Source organism: Micromys minutus (assembly GCF_963924665.1).
Source record: "Micromys minutus genome assembly, chromosome: 5".
Lineage (NCBI taxonomy): Eukaryota > Metazoa > Chordata > Mammalia > Rodentia > Muridae > Micromys > Micromys minutus.
In genome coordinates this window covers 33776817-33793109 of record NC_137974.1, presented here as the reverse complement: position 1 = coordinate 33793109, position 16293 = coordinate 33776817, and the positions used below count along the sequence as shown (strand labels likewise).

At 36.8% G+C, this 16293-nt stretch overlaps 1 protein-coding gene across 1 annotated transcript; it reads left to right on the top strand.

The window, feature by feature from the left end:
• Positions 1-1198: 1198 nt before the first annotated feature.
• SLITRK1 (SLIT and NTRK like family member 1) lies at positions 1199-3289 on the top strand (the record flags this gene model as incomplete). The annotated part of the gene is made up of 1 exon (XM_080917352.1): positions 1199-3289. The coding sequence occupies one exon, from the start codon at positions 1199-1201 to the stop codon at positions 3287-3289; it is 2091 nt and encodes a 696-aa protein (XP_080773478.1).
• Between the last annotated feature and the right edge of the window lie 13004 nt (positions 3290-16293).

The following is a 16293-nucleotide window of genomic DNA, read 5'->3' as shown; positions in this document are numbered from 1 at the left end:
GCCGTACTTTCGGAACGCTAGAGCTCGCGGGGGCTGTGAGGTCTTTAAGGAAAGGAAAGGGTAAAGTTTCTAGCACGCCAAAAGAATTAAATAATTCATTTAAAATCAGCTTCTATGTAGATCGACAGCCTTTAATACCCACGTTTTTAACGCTTGCCCTATACGTGGATATTTTTTTTCCTTCTTTCAGCATTCCCTCACCAGATGGATTTTTGCTACTGCAGATCAGCAGAGGGTGTCAGATCTTTCAGAGTGCACCAGGCTGGAACCAGCAGAGCTTCTTAGCAACTCCCCCCTCCTCCCCTTTCTCGCGCTCTCTTCCTCCCTCAGACAACTCGCTCCCCCTCTCTCCTCCCCCCTCCACGTAATTCCGAAAGAGCAGAAGAAAGAGAAGGAGAACAAGCAAAGAAGAGCTAGTAAGCGCCGGCCGGAGCACAGAAAAAAACGGCTGAAGACGACCAAAGGGGAGAAAGGGAACAGGATGGACATCCACAAAACGCAGTGATTGCGGAAATTTTCCAGCGCCATTGGCTGGGCAGTGTGTCTTTTGGGCGGGCGTGATTTCAGCACCGGGGGCACTGGACAGCACCTCGGGGGTACTTCTGGACAACCCGCAACCAAGAGGAGAACTCCACCACCTGCCTGGACCACTGAAGCCGCCGAAAGCCCTGCTTTGTATCAGAGAGGCAAGGTCAGTCCGACGCACAGCCATCACAGGCAGTGCGCCTGTACTACGCTGCAAACCTGCTTGTTTCTAACATGCACTTGCTTCTAATTGCTAGCATTGTTCCCTTCCTGGTTAGTGAGAACCTCTAAACATGATTCTGTAAGGGTGCGTTTCCTTTTAATTTTACAGGTATATATTTAACTTATTTTGGTTATTTTTAAAGGGTTGAGGGGGAGTAGTTTGCTTTCTCTCTCTCTTTCCTCTACTTTCCACCCCCCCCTCCTCTTTTCTGCTTGCCTTGCACTATGTGCCTGGATAGTTAGTGGATATAATTATTGACTGGCGTCGGGGCTATTGCAGTACGGGGGGGTTAGGGAGGAAGGAATCCACCCCCACCCCCCCAAACCCTTCTTTTCTCTTTCTCTGGGATCGGACATTGGAGCACTAAATGAACTTGAATTGTGTCTGTGGCGAGCAGGATGGTTGCTGTTACTTTGTGATGAGATCTGGGATGAATTGCTCGCTTTAAAAATGCTGCTTTGGATTCTGTTGCTGGAGACGTCTCTTTGTTTTGCCGCTGGAAACGTTACAGGGGACGTTTGTAAAGAGAAGATCTGTTCTTGCAATGAGATAGAAGGGGACTTACACGTAGACTGTGAGAAAAAGGGCTTTACAAGTCTGCAGCGCTTCGCCGCCCCGACTTCCCAGTTTTACCATTTATTTCTGCATGGTAATTCCCTCACTCGACTTTTCCCTAATGAGTTCGCTAACTTTTATAATGCGGTTAGTTTGCATATGGAAAACAATGGCTTGCACGAAATCGTTCCGGGGGCATTTCTGGGGCTGCAGCTGGTGAAGCGGCTGCATATCAACAACAACAAGATCAAGTCTTTTCGAAAGCAGACTTTTTTGGGGCTGGACGATCTGGAATACCTCCAGGCTGATTTTAATTTATTACGGGATATAGACCCGGGGGCCTTCCAGGACTTGAACAAGTTGGAAGTCCTCATTTTAAACGACAATCTCATCAGCACCCTACCTGCTAATGTATTCCAGTATGTGCCCATCACCCACCTCGACCTCCGTGGAAACAGGCTGAAAACACTGCCCTATGAGGAGGTCTTGGAGCAGATCCCTGGCATTGCTGAGATCTTGCTAGAGGATAACCCTTGGGACTGCACCTGTGATCTGCTCTCCCTGAAGGAATGGCTGGAGAACATTCCCAAAAACGCCCTAATTGGCCGAGTGGTCTGCGAAGCCCCCACCAGGCTCCAGGGTAAAGACCTCAATGAAACCACGGAACAGGATCTGTGTCCTTTAAAAAACAGAGTGGATTCTAGTCTCCCAGCTCCCCCTGCCCAGGAAGAGACCTTCGCTCCTGGCCCTCTGCCAACTCCTTTCAAGACAAATGGGCAGGACGAACACGCTACCCCAGGGGCTGTTCCAAATGGAGGTACAAAGATCCCGGGCAACTGGCAGCTCAAAATCAAACCTACACCACCGATAGGAACTGGGAGCGCCAGAAACAAACCTTCAGTGCACGGCTTGCCCTGCCCCGGGGGCTGCAGCTGTGACCACATCCCCGGCTCAGGCTTAAAGATGAACTGTAACAACCGGAACGTGAGCAGCTTGGCTGATTTGAAGCCTAAGCTTTCTAACGTGCAGGAGCTTTTCCTTCGAGATAACAAGATCCACAGCATCCGAAAATCACACTTTGTGGATTACAAGAACCTCATTCTGTTGGATCTGGGCAACAACAACATCGCAAACATCGAGAACAACACTTTCAAGAACCTTTTGGACCTCAGGTGGCTGTACATGGATAGTAACTACCTGGACACTCTGTCCCGGGAGAAATTCGCTGGGCTGCAGAACCTGGAGTATCTCAACGTGGAGTACAACGCGATTCAGCTGATTCTCCCCGGTACTTTCAACGCTATGCCCAAACTGAGGATTCTTATTCTCAACAACAACTTGCTGAGGTCCCTACCAGTGGACGTTTTTGCTGGGGTCTCCCTATCTAAGCTCAGCCTGCACAATAATTACTTCATGTACCTTCCAGTGGCAGGGGTGCTGGACCAGTTAACCTCCATCATCCAGATAGACCTCCATGGCAACCCCTGGGAGTGCTCCTGCACCATTGTGCCTTTCAAGCAATGGGCAGAACGCCTGGGCTCCGAGGTGCTGATGAGCGACCTCAAGTGTGAGACACCGGTGAACTTCTTTAGGAAGGATTTCATGCTGCTCTCCAATGACGAGATCTGCCCCCAGCTGTATGCGAGGATCTCGCCCACGTTAACTTCGCACAGTAAAAACAGCACCGGGTTGGCGGAGACCGGGACACACTCCAACTCCTACCTAGACACCAGCAGGGTGTCCATCTCCGTGTTGGTCCCGGGACTGCTACTGGTGTTCGTCACCTCCGCCTTCACCGTGGTGGGCATGCTCGTGTTTATCCTGAGGAACCGAAAGCGGTCCAAGAGAAGGGATGCCAATTCCTCTGCGTCCGAAATTAATTCCCTACAGACAGTCTGTGACTCTTCCTACTGGCACAATGGGCCTTACAATGCAGATGGGTCCCATAGGGTGTATGACTGCGGTTCTCACTCACTCTCAGACTAAGCCCCCCTCCGACCTTAAACAGGGGTGAGGGGTGCAGGAAGATGATCCACCCTCCCCTGCCGCCAGCATCGCAGGGGGAGTAGAACATTGACCCAGATCTAGCGTGTCACAAGCCCCAATGGACATGAGTAAATAAATAACTATGAACTCACTCAACTAAGAGGCTCTGGTCCTTAAGCTCCCATCTGAAAACAAAGAGCAGACTGTGGAGCTGCAAGGGCAGCGAGCTAGCTCTTTGCTTCGAGCTCCTTTTGACTCAAAGCCCAGCATGGGGCGTGCCAGAAGAATTAGCACCTTTGCTCTGGGCTAAAGGTCCCCTGGAGCTGGCTGCAATGGCTCTATACACTTAAACGTATATCACATCTATATAGAGAAATAGATATCTATTTTTCCCCCGTGGATAGCCCGAAGATGGTTCCCTGTTGATTCCGCAGGGATGGGCAGTTGCACGAAGGCATGAATGTATTGTAAATAAATAACTTTGACTCCTGACAAGAACAAAACAAAACAAAAAAAAAAAAAAAAAAAAAAACAAAAAGTGCTGCATGGCTCGCATGAAATCCACACGCTCCGGGGACTCTGACCCCCTCCCCCAAACCCAACGCCCCACTGCGACTGGAGACTGCGTCACAGCACCCATCCTCTTACCGGATAAGTCCCATCGTATCAAACTTTCTATAAACAAAATACAGTATAATCAGAAAGTGCCATTTCGCCCTTATTTGTGATTGGTAGGCAGTTCAGAACATATGTTTACTGTGAAAAAAAAAATATGTAAAGGTTTATTTAAGACATTTGCATGACTAGTCATCAGTCCATTTTATGAGTTCACAATGTATTTTGTTGAGCAAAGTTTTTAAAGGTTGTTTTGGGTTCTTTTCTTTTGATGGTGATGTTTGTTGATTTATTTTAGTTTTTGAGGGGGAATATTTTTCTATACATATCCAATAATGCCTTCCATCTGAATGTAAAATAAGTACCCATGATTTCTATTATAGTACCAGTGTAATTATTTAAGATAAAAAGATTCTGGGGCAGTTAAGCATGACCAATTAATGTCACTCTAGTGCTTAGGCTGCGATCCTACGGTAGCAATTGTGTGCTGGTAAAAAAAAAAAAAAATCTTACTTATAAAGTAGGAACAAAGAACCGAGGAAGCACGTGAAACTTACTAATTCTATTCGAGGATTTTATAATGGCATATTTTTTCAGTATTAAAGTGAAAATGTTTTCAAATCTGGGTCCTTACATTTTTCCAGCTTCATATTTGGATTTATGGTGGAAGGGATGGGGGATGGGGACGGTTCGGGGTGGGGGTGGGTCACTTTTGGAGCTCAAGAAAGCCTCCTTCATCACCTTAAGGTTTAATCATTCACTAGCACCTCTCCTCACAATCTTCCATCCACCCCCAACCCCATTAACTTTATTGCTTTTCCAGTGCCCATAAAGTAGGGTCTTACCCAAACAACTCTGCCCTCCCTCTGTTGGCTCCTAATGCTGCAGCGAATCCCTTTATTAATACTGGAAATCCCTCGCTGCTGTGTTTTGTGGTGCAGCCCACACTGCAGATATATCGGAGATGTAAGGATAGATTTGATTTAATTGACTCTGTCTAGATCGGTCTCATTAAACCGAGGGAGATTTCATTGGTCAGCACTCCTTCATGAAAGACAGCCCTAATGACTGGTGTTTGAGATGCTGCTGGCATTTTGAATTCAACATCTGCTGAAAACGGTAAAACTAATTAGTGGCCACCCACCCTCCGCCCCAGCAACTACATATTGAAAATTGTTGAAGTACTCATCTCTATGGAAATCAATCATTATCCTAAAAAAAAAAGTGTTTCACTGTTATCATACCAATTTCTGGTTGTGGTCTAGTAATTGCCAAGAGAAAGCAGGCAACTATTTGAATTTTACCAACTAATGTAATTCTGGTCTGAATCAGATGCCCTCGGGAATTCTAAGCAACTCTATTTCATCAGCAGTTAGGTTAGGAACCACACATATTGATGGGGTTTGCATTTCACCACTCATTCACTCTTAAGAAGTAAGTCAAAGTCAGGAGAGCACAGACTGAAATTGCAGGATTAAAAGCCAGCTTAGTAAAACCCACAGGACCTTGATATGCCAGTTAGAATTCAAATTCTAAAGAGAAATAATTTTCTAGAACAGTGATGCTGTGAAGTATGTATTATCTATCTTAACACTTTTAAAATAAAATTATAATTATACGTCATGACTATTCCTAAGGGTGTCTATTACATTTTCATTTCTTAATTCTTTTGTTTGTGGATTGCATTTCAAAATGGAAAAAAAAAAAAAAAAAAAAACAGAAAAAAATTTTCCTCTGGCAATTGATCTTGGTTATTTACTTGTCATTTTTTTTCTATGAAAACTTTAACATTTTATGGAAAGAAAAACTGTAATTTTGTTAAACAACTAACAGATTTCTTCATGGTGGAAAAAATGGAGGCGATGGGTCCTCTCTCCTCTCATGTTAAGAAAGCAATAAAAAAAAAAGGCAGATTGAGAACTGTGTTAAAGCTGATAAGTAATTAGGGAAGGTCAAGAACAGGAATCTGTCATGGAAAGAATACACTGATAAGTGATTCTTTCTTTAAAGAAACAGAAATTGTTAGGTAAAATTAAGTTAAAGCATCCAATTGCCAGAGTAATAATTTCAATGATTTTTTTAGAGTCCTTTGTTGCCAGACATGCTGGTTAAACACGCATTTAAGTTCCGAAATCACAAGGTGACTTTCTAAAATATTGTTATATCCATTATACAGATGTGAACACTGAGGCTGACACACAGTACACAGGAATTTAAATCATAAATGGATAAAAAGTGAAATGCCATTCAATTCAATTTCCTTCGTACTTCAGAACCTCAGTTCTATATGGAACAGTCATCGAACCAACCTCTTAAAGATGATTAATATGCAAATCTATGAATGGGAATGAGATCGCAACTTCCAAATTATAATCCTGGTGGTCCTTTCTCTTTCTTAGTATATCTATCACAAAAGTAACTTTTCTCAAATTCTGTTAGGCTAAGTTTGTTACTCTCTTCCTTAGAAAAATAATAATAGCAAAAGATGAGTTCGTCGTAGGATATGTATTTACACCATTGAATATATATTACATTTACATTGATTTCAATCTTATCAAAACTGCTAGAATCTTAATAAATAAAATACCATATACGAAAATGTATAGAGAAACGATATTGAATGGTTTTATACAGGCGATAATTTATTAAAGGTAACTGTGTTTTATTGATTTTAATAGAGTATCACTACCACAATGTAATATACATAGATGTGTTTCATATATATTTTTATAAATCTACATGTATGTAAGTAGAACATGTAATGCACACAGTAATTTCATGCTTGTTTCATTAGAAGTGATTTGTCTCTTTAGCTGTTTCTGTACACAAAATGCCTATGTAAGCATACTTTTCACTGCTATAGATTAAATATGATTAAATCATATCTTAACTCATCATGATGAGATGAAGAGCTTTTGGTTGTGACAAATGGGAAAAAAGAGGAAACCAGTGAGAATATCTTACATGGATACATTGTTTCACAGAGAGGTTAGGTTACTCTGCTTGCTGCTGCTGTTAGGAGCATGGTAGAACTTTATCTGTTGCCACAGATTTTAATGCTTCAGACCTTTGCCTGTTTATACAGAAAGAAGGTGGGAAATCTTTTAACACTAACACAATACAGTTCCGTTTTCTAACTATTTGTACTAGGTGTAATTGCAATTGTCACCAACATCTGGAGGTGCTAAATTTATATTGACCATTCTAAAGACTCTCTGGTAAATTGGCTCTGAGTGTTTCACAAACCTTAGTACAGAGAAAGAGCAGGTGGAGACAGAAATTTGAAGGGGTGAATGTGAAAGTGTTTATGGTCATTGGGATTGTGGAATGTTAAATATTGTGGCTTCAATTTCAGTGCTCCTGATCCCTTATTTACACATGTTTTATTTGACCTGGTTACTTGAAGAAAGTGAAAATATTAATTATTCTAATGGTTTAGCTTCAGCATGAATTGAGATGTGGTTTATCTTTCGTTTGCCTTTTCAAAGTTTAATCAACGATATTTTGAAGGCTAGATTCAATATGATACAATAGATTTAGAAAAAGAGTATTCAACAATTTAATATAAAGTGTACTCTAAATATTTTAACTCAAGAGAGCTAAGTTAATCAAATTTTATGATTTTTCCTATCACTTTTCAAAAAGTTGTTAAGTATCCTTGCTAAGAGATACATTCAAATGTCACAGGAAGGGCAAAACATTTTCTTGTTGGTACTGAAATTTAAAGCATCACCATTAAATTGACTTTTATGACAGTACTCACTACAGGGATAGAAATGCAGAAACATAAGCAGCTGTATCAACCCTGCTCTGTGCTATGAAAATTTTATTAGATTTTAGAAATAAAATGTGAAAAGTTAAGGTAATGATGACTTAATTAAATGTTCATAAAATTATACTTTTTAGAAGAAATGGGCCTCTGAAGACATCATATTGGAATTTCTTTAAATCTTTAGAGCTCATTGCAAACTTTTCACTGGAGTAGAGCAACAATTTGAGTTTACTGGATTAGACTTTAATTTCTCTTAATTCATTAACGTTTAAAGTAGATTGGTCAGACTATATGTTGACATGGGATTTGATTTGATTTTTGCATTGTACAAAATTTGTTGGAGAATTATTTAAGGGTTTCAAATGTGTTCACTTGTTAAACAACTAGTTGGCAAGGTTGAGTGTGCCCTTGCTCTAGAAAGAACATAGGATCTTTGGTATCATGCAATATTAGTTCCCAGACCTCCCAAAGGTGCCAGCATATGTAGATCCTCAAATCTTCCATAAAGTGGTGACAGTTTTAAATAGAATCTAAGCTCAGTTCCCACAGAGTCACCTTAAAATCATGTTTAAGATTCAATGCAATGTGCATAGTCCATATGTGACTATCAGTGATTGTTGTTTCTGAAGCCACTATGCAACAATCTGCATGTGTTTATTACAGAAACAGTTCCTTTGGTATTGCTACAGTTTAAAACCTCAGGTTATAGTGAATGCCTTGCATTTGTGGCAGGCAGTAATGAAGTTTATCTCAGATGAAATATTGTATGTGCACACTCGCTCTTGTCTGAAGTGGATGTACTCTCTCTGTGTGAGCATGTAGAAACTGCAAGATAATGGTATCTTCCTCAGTTGCTTCTCCAATTTATCTTTTTGAGACAGGGTCTCTCTATGTACCTGAATCTTACAGTTTTTGCTAGGAGAGGTTGCTAAAGATTGCCTGGGATTCTTCTTTGTACACATCTTGCAGTGCTGAGTTATAGGCATGTACCACCTTGTTTGGTGTTTTTGTGATGATGCATACATCTCTGATGGTGATGCTAGAGCTTGCACAGTTTCTGCTGATCCATTTCCACAGCCAAAGGAGACATAAGTTTAAAAGTTCTTTATTGGATAAATATTCCTAGAGATAATTGCAGGTTGTTTCTTATGAAAATAATATAAAGTAATTTTAATCTTAAGTAGTCTGTGACATATGAGGATAAGAAGTATGCATCATTGAAATAAGAGTATAATACATCACTGGTAGTATGTAACACTAGTAGAATATCATGTGGTGTTTAGTAATTTAGGTCTTTAGCTATTGAAATATTTTTATCCACTATTTTATATACCAAATTAAAAATATCAAAACAAAGTTTGAAGTGAAAATTATTTACCATTATCTTCATTTCTTTATATATATATATATGTATATGTATATATATAGTATCCAATATTATATACTCCACTTAGAATTTAAGAAAGATGCAGTTTTTCAGTCTTAAGTAACATACAAGTTTTCAATTTACATTATCTGAGAAATAAAATTTTACATTTTGTTGTAGTAAATATTAAAATATGGTTCTGTTGTTATCAATGCTGTGGTCTCATTCCACAGGAGCTACTCCATCGCAGGACATTATCACAGGATCCATAAGCCATCCTCCCCACTCATTTCACTTCCCAGGCAGTTTAATTCACTCGCCCTCTCAGTCGCTGCTTAAATACTCTGTCCTCCACAGCCAAGTAGAAACATGACTCCACAATCATTAATTTGTCAAACAGGTGTATACGTTAAATTCCCAATCCACAAATTCTATAAAGAAGAAGCTGAAAAAGATATCATTAGTTTAGAAATAATATTCAGGGCATTATTCATTAGGTTTGTATCATTTCAATGTACAAATAAATTCAGTATGTTTAATCTAAAATTGTATATACTTTTACAAATATATATTAAAGCTAAACATTTTTATCCTCTTTAGTTTTAAAATAAAATTTAATTTTTATTTATGGAACAGTAACCTTAAGTTGTCCAAGCCCAAGGGTTAACAGGCAGAGAACTGTAAGCAGAAGTAAGCATTTGATCACTTTCAAGACTCGTTGTCTTTGCTTTACTCTTGTCTTGGAAAATGAATAGAAGAAAATAAAAACATTCTTCGACACAGGGAAATTCAATATATAGTGCAAATTGAAGTTCCCAATATACGAATGATATATTGCATATCTGTTATCAAAGAAATAGTGTTAGTTACTTAGAGACAGGAAAGGAACAGGATCACCATGAAACATGGTTTTGCCCATATTGCTTGACAATTATTATATATTTCTTTTTATATTCATTCTTATTGCAACACTCCGAATTTATTTATGAAATGAGAACAAAATTCACATAATTGTAATCCATATGTGATTTGAATATTAAATGTGCATACAAAAATGATTACCACTTACATAAATAGGATTATGAGTCAATGGTTGAATAAAAACATGCCCACAGCTATGCAGTATATCAGCATCAAGACAGCTTTTCTTTTTCAAAGATGTGATCCTAAATGAGTAGAAATAAAATTGCATGCTATGAAGAATGTAAAACACCATTTAAATCTATGTGCTGATTTGTAGTTGATTAATTTTGTAGGCAATCTGGCTCAATGACAAATCCACAGAATTAACTTCATTGCATTTATTTGAGATTGTTGTTTTTGTTGGCTCATATATCAAATGATGTGTATGTTTTTGTTATCACTGAGTCAAATGTTAGTTCTAGAAATTTTTTGGAAGTTTTTACGTAATGTACATTGGTCTATATGTGTATCAAATTGTATCAAAAGGATTGAAATTACTATGATGTTAAGTGGTTTGAATTCCTCTAATTTTTTGATGACTATATTTTTCTGATGCCACACACATGCTTTAAAAAAGAGAGTTAACTCTTAATATAGTGGTCATAAATTTATATTTTGCATTTTATTTTCAGCAAAACTGACTAGGCAGATGACTCCTGCATTTGTAGGCATAAAAATGAACACTCTAGCAACAAGATGCCATGATTCTTATGATATTTACAGGAGTCAGACATTGAAACCAACATGGAGATGCTTCTAATAGGATACTGTAATTCATACTGTTGTATCATGTGGACAATGTGAAATGAGTATTAAGGTCAAGATACGAACATCTAGAAATGACAGTGGGTCTTAAAAATTCAATATGGAATTCTAACACAACTCAAATTTTATAAGATTATGTAGAATGTCATATTAGACCAATTTTGAATATTACCTGATGATCTGAAGCCAGTACAAATGTTTCTCAAAATTTTTGAAATGTAAAATTTTGTACAGGGATAGCTTATATGTGTATCCATTAAATTCTTCATTTAGATACCTATTGCCTATTTGATAAGTAGAAACAAGCTTCATATTTTCAAACACCGAATTTTACAAGTCTAAATATGTTATATGAGTATAATATTTATTAAGAAGAGACATTCAATCTACATTTATGTTGAGCTATTTTTACCATGGTGCAGAAATCTTTTCAGCAGAGCATTGATGGTTTTCTAGAATGATACAAGTGATATATGTCTAATTCAAAGCATTTTTGAGTAGGCAAAGTAACATAACTTTAAGAGATACAGCTTCAGTATGAGAAAGAAATCAAGTCTGGGAGAGGAAAGTTCATTGATTCAACAGGTTCTATTGACCATTCATTATAGCAGATTTCCAAAAAGTGATTAGAACGCTAACTAAAAGACAGCAGATTGTTGATGATTTGAAGCTACACCCGATAAAGAACTGGAGAATACACAGTGAATCATGGTCAATATGGATAATAAATGAAGGTGACAAAGTTCAGTGGGGAAGGCGGGGTGATCTAAGGCTAGTTAACAAAGTTCTTCCTGGCAAAAGTTTTCATTAGCAGAGTCGGAAATGGTGAAAATTTGATTTATATTTGGAGATACAGTGTTTCTAGAGAATAAATCATGAAACTCAGAGCATGCTAGAGATTAAAGGATTGTAATACATTTAAAGAATAGAAAATTCCCCAGGATTGAAATACAGTCATAGAAATACAGAGATTCAGATACCCAGAGAGGAGCCAGAACCCAGATAATGTATCCTAAGCCAGAGAAAGGAGATTAGATGTTATTTAACATATAATATAAAATCTAAATATGCAAGTGATGTGATCTATTTTCCGTGTTTAAATAGTCATAAGGGAGCAGCACTCAGTGACTAAACCACATACACACTGACGAGAGCTGTTATTGTAGAGTTCGGCAGTTTGTGTAGTGTCTTTGAATATAGCAGTAATACCAACATAGATAGAAGTGGACAACCTGCTGGAATGTCTACAAAAGAAAAAGACAAGGTTCTGAGAGAACTGGTTTTGGCTTCATCAAGCGATTTCATATGTTTGGATTTTCTCAGGAAAGAAAAATGGGAGGCAAGAGATTGTACATTACAGAGTGAGACCTTGTGATACTTAGTAGGAAATGATGTTGTTGTCTTTGTATGGTTTACTGAACTTGCTGATGCAGATTCCAGCTTGGGGAAAAACACTAAAATTGAACATTATGCCTTTTTGATGACTATTTTGCAGTTGAACTTGAACTGAACTAGAGTACAATACCTTCAGGACAGGTTTAGTCAAAGCTGAAGGCAAACTATTTTATACACAACAGGTGCAGGAAACAGTGTGCAGTATGGCAGATTTGTGTATTTGTATTTTTAAAAAAGCAAAACATTTTCTGAAAATCAACTAGAATGGAAAAATGATATGATACATTAAAAACTCTGAATGATATAAAGGTCTAATACAATCTCTAAATGGATATGCTTAATCATATTATACTAAAAAAATAGAAAACCTATGGTAATACATCTGAAGAATGAAGCATCCTTTTTTTCATTAAAACCGATAAAATACTTGGCCCTTTCTTCCTTTTTTCTTCCTTTTTTCTTCCTTCCTTCCTTCCTTCCTTCCTTTCTTCTTTCCTTCCTTTCGTTCTTTTCTATTTCTTTCAGAAAGTTTTTCTGTCAAAGGAAATTAAGCTTTAGCAATTAATAGTAAGAAAGTTCACACCATATTTACTGGGTAGGAGTGAAAACTGAAATCAGTTTTACGGAATTTTTATTTTCCCTGTATGTTTATAGAAGGCTATAGTTTTGCTGTTTCTTCTACACAGCATAGGAGCGTTTAGCTCAATTTTTAGGTGGGCAACAATATTTGAAAATAAAATACTGATTTCTTCCTGAAGAAATTTCTACATCCTTCAGCTCCCACTCATCAAGACCCTCCCATCTTTAACAACTAAACAGTAATTATCATTAATCCCTTAAGAAATTTGAACAAAATTGCTCTTGTGTTTTTATGCTGTTGAACCTCAAATATTAGTGATAGACATGTTACAAAGATGATTCCATCCTCAATTAAAAATTTTTCTTCTCCCAAAACTCTAGCTCATTTCTATTTCTTCCATATAGGCATGGCATTACACTGTAATGTTTATTATTTTTAAAAAAATGAAATCTTAATGAGAGTGCTGTTTGGTTCTGACAAAATATTTTAGAATGCTATTGAATTAGAAGTTCTTGGATAGTATTTAGTGAAACATTAAAAAATACAAACAGTCAAACAAACAAATCACCCTCTTCATAAGTCTTTGATTGTTTCTTCTGTTTTCCACTAACCCATTTTGTGATCTTAGAAAAGGCTATTCTATTGTCATAAACAGAGGATTTAATTCTAATCAACCTTTAGTTCCATACTAAATATAAGCAGTAGGCTAGAATTAAACAAAAGGGCTTTCTTTGGAGATCTGTTAAAAATTAGCCTAGTCTTTATAGCTTAATAATCATAGTCTTACATAACATAAGGATATTGTGTATAAAGGTATTTGGTATGAGAATGTCAAAAATCAGGCAAGAGAAAACTTATAACATTTATATTGACAAAATTAAACATGTATTATAGAGAAAAAATTTAATTTAACATGACTTTGTGTGTTATTCGAGATTAGGTTTCTTTGCATAATGTTTTCTCCTGGAGATCCCTATGTAGACTAGGATTGGCTTGAACTCTTAGAAATCAACCTGCCATTTTAGTGCTAGGATTAGAGGCATGAACCATCTGGCTAATATACCATTTTATTCTTTTCCTTACAATTTCACCATTTAATATAGATTTTTTTTCTTATACGTAGCATAAAATAGAGCAATAAAATTGTTTCAGTCCCTGGGACGTGGTTTGCAAATAGGAACTTGATAAATTCTGAGTTATGTTTAATAAAGCTGATATTGGACTTCATTATATACACAAAACATTTTGCTTTATTCATTACCATGTTAATTAAATATTTTCCTACTCACTTTATCAATTTTAGTAAAATTGCTATTAGTTTTAACAAAATATAATCAGTAGTATACACAATTTTCACTAAGAACAAGTAAGAATCTGTTAGTCAGTAACAGAATCAAAGAAGATTTATTCTCTCTGGATAATTTATTTTAGAATATCCAGTTATCAGGGGTTCTTGGAATTTTTAAAGATATTGGGTCTCATCTCTAGAATCAAACAGTATTAATTCTAGTTCAGGCCTCATAAGTATCAGATTTGTGACCTTGATCCCTTTCTATAAAATATTTGATCCATATTTGCAAATTGATTCCATGGATTTCTCACGTATAAAATGTAATTGACAGAAACAATATTTATGCAAATTTGAGGGAAGACACTACTGACTATTAGGACTACTCCAGGAGTAATATTGTACACACACACACACACACACACACACACACACACACACACACACACACACAACGTATGTTACACCAATCAAAACTGAAATCCTGTGTATCACTAATGGAACACAAAAATTGATCTAATTTCTGCAAGTGATTTGAAGAATATGTCTTAAACCAATAATGTAACTGAATTACATCTTAATTAAGTATGAATGTGCATATGTCCTGGATGAATTAGAACAATTGTTGGGTTTGATTAGCTGTACACAGTATTTTAGTTTTCCCAGGCATGACATATGTACCTATGCAAGTATATATAGTATTACTACTGAAATAGTAGTCACAGCTCTTGCCATGAACAACTGTCTCACTAATTCTGAAAGTTATTAAGAAGAAATTCTCAGAATGTTCTCTCTCTCCCACCTAATTTAGCCTGCATTGGTTGTGCTGTTCACTGTGCTGGGTCTGGTTCTTTGTGCACTGGCTCAAAAGATATCAGAATTGTTCTTTCAGATCATAAATTTTGGCTAAAACCTTTTAAGAAAGTCTGCATGAGTAGCTTTCATTGTACATTTTCAAATATAACTTTATATATCCTGGAGAAAAGTATTCTGACCAGATGAGAAGTGCATATGTTCCTCATCTTTGACGTGATGGGCCATTGCTGTCTTGTGTTCCACACCACCTTAACTTGTTTCTGCTTCCAGGACACTTGTAGAGCTGCAGCAGAATAGAAAATATGTTTTGTGGTAAAATTACAAGAAAAAAAAAACACATCTCACTAAGACTTAAAGTAGACTAAAATTACAATCTTAGTAACAAATCAGAAAGGAAGGTAAGAATTCATGACAAAATAACAACATGGAACTGCTGCCTGTATTTTTATAGATTTTCAGCATTTCTTAGTCTAATTGTGTGTCATTTAGCATGAATACCTTGGCCTGTCTTCAATTGTGCCATCTGTTGAAGCACAGGATCACATAACTCCATCCTGACCGAATGTTTCAGAATAGCTCATTCCTTGAGAAATATAGAACACTCTAAAGAACCAATTTTCCCTATTAATGCAGGAAAGGAATACACTTCCAATTTCTAAGCTTTATTGGTGTATTGACTGGAATAATCATTAGTACTTTAAAAAGAGTTATGCTATTCAAAAAAGATCCTATTTCAAGGTATCTGACTTTTCTTCCGTGAATAAGGATTACAGACCTAGTAAACATGGGATTATAACAAATGATATAGCAAGCTATAACCGATTACTATGCAGGTTTTAGTCTATTGCTGGGTTATGTTCTTATTAAGTGACTTAAACAAATTATTTTTCTTTAATTTAGTGTTTTATAAACAGATTGATATTTAACATGAACTTTTTACAGAGGACCTAAAAGATAAAAGGTCAGCTTATTTTTATTTGTTACAATGTTGTTAAATAAGGAAGAATATTCTAAGTGGCAAAGAATTTACAGTCCACTTCTTTTAAAAATAATTTTAAGCTATATTGTGAGTGACAGGTTGGTATTTTTAATTGTTAGAGTATCGAGGTGTAATTTACACTTAAGTTTCTTCTGGTATGTCTTTATTATGTATCTAATTTTCTCTTATATTTTTTTAAAAAATGCTAGTAGAATAAATGGTGTTCATAAATCACTTATCTTTCTTTTTTAATTAATTTTTATTGGATTTTCTCTGTATTTACATTTCAAATATTACCCCCTTTTCTCTCACTTCTATTTCCACTCCCTCTCCACTTGCTTCCATGAAGGTGCTCTCTCTACCAGTCAACCTCTCCAACTCAGTACCTTGGCATTCCCCTATACAACCTTCATTGGACCAAAGGGCTCTTCTCCCTTTGATGTCAGACAATTCTAACATCTGTTA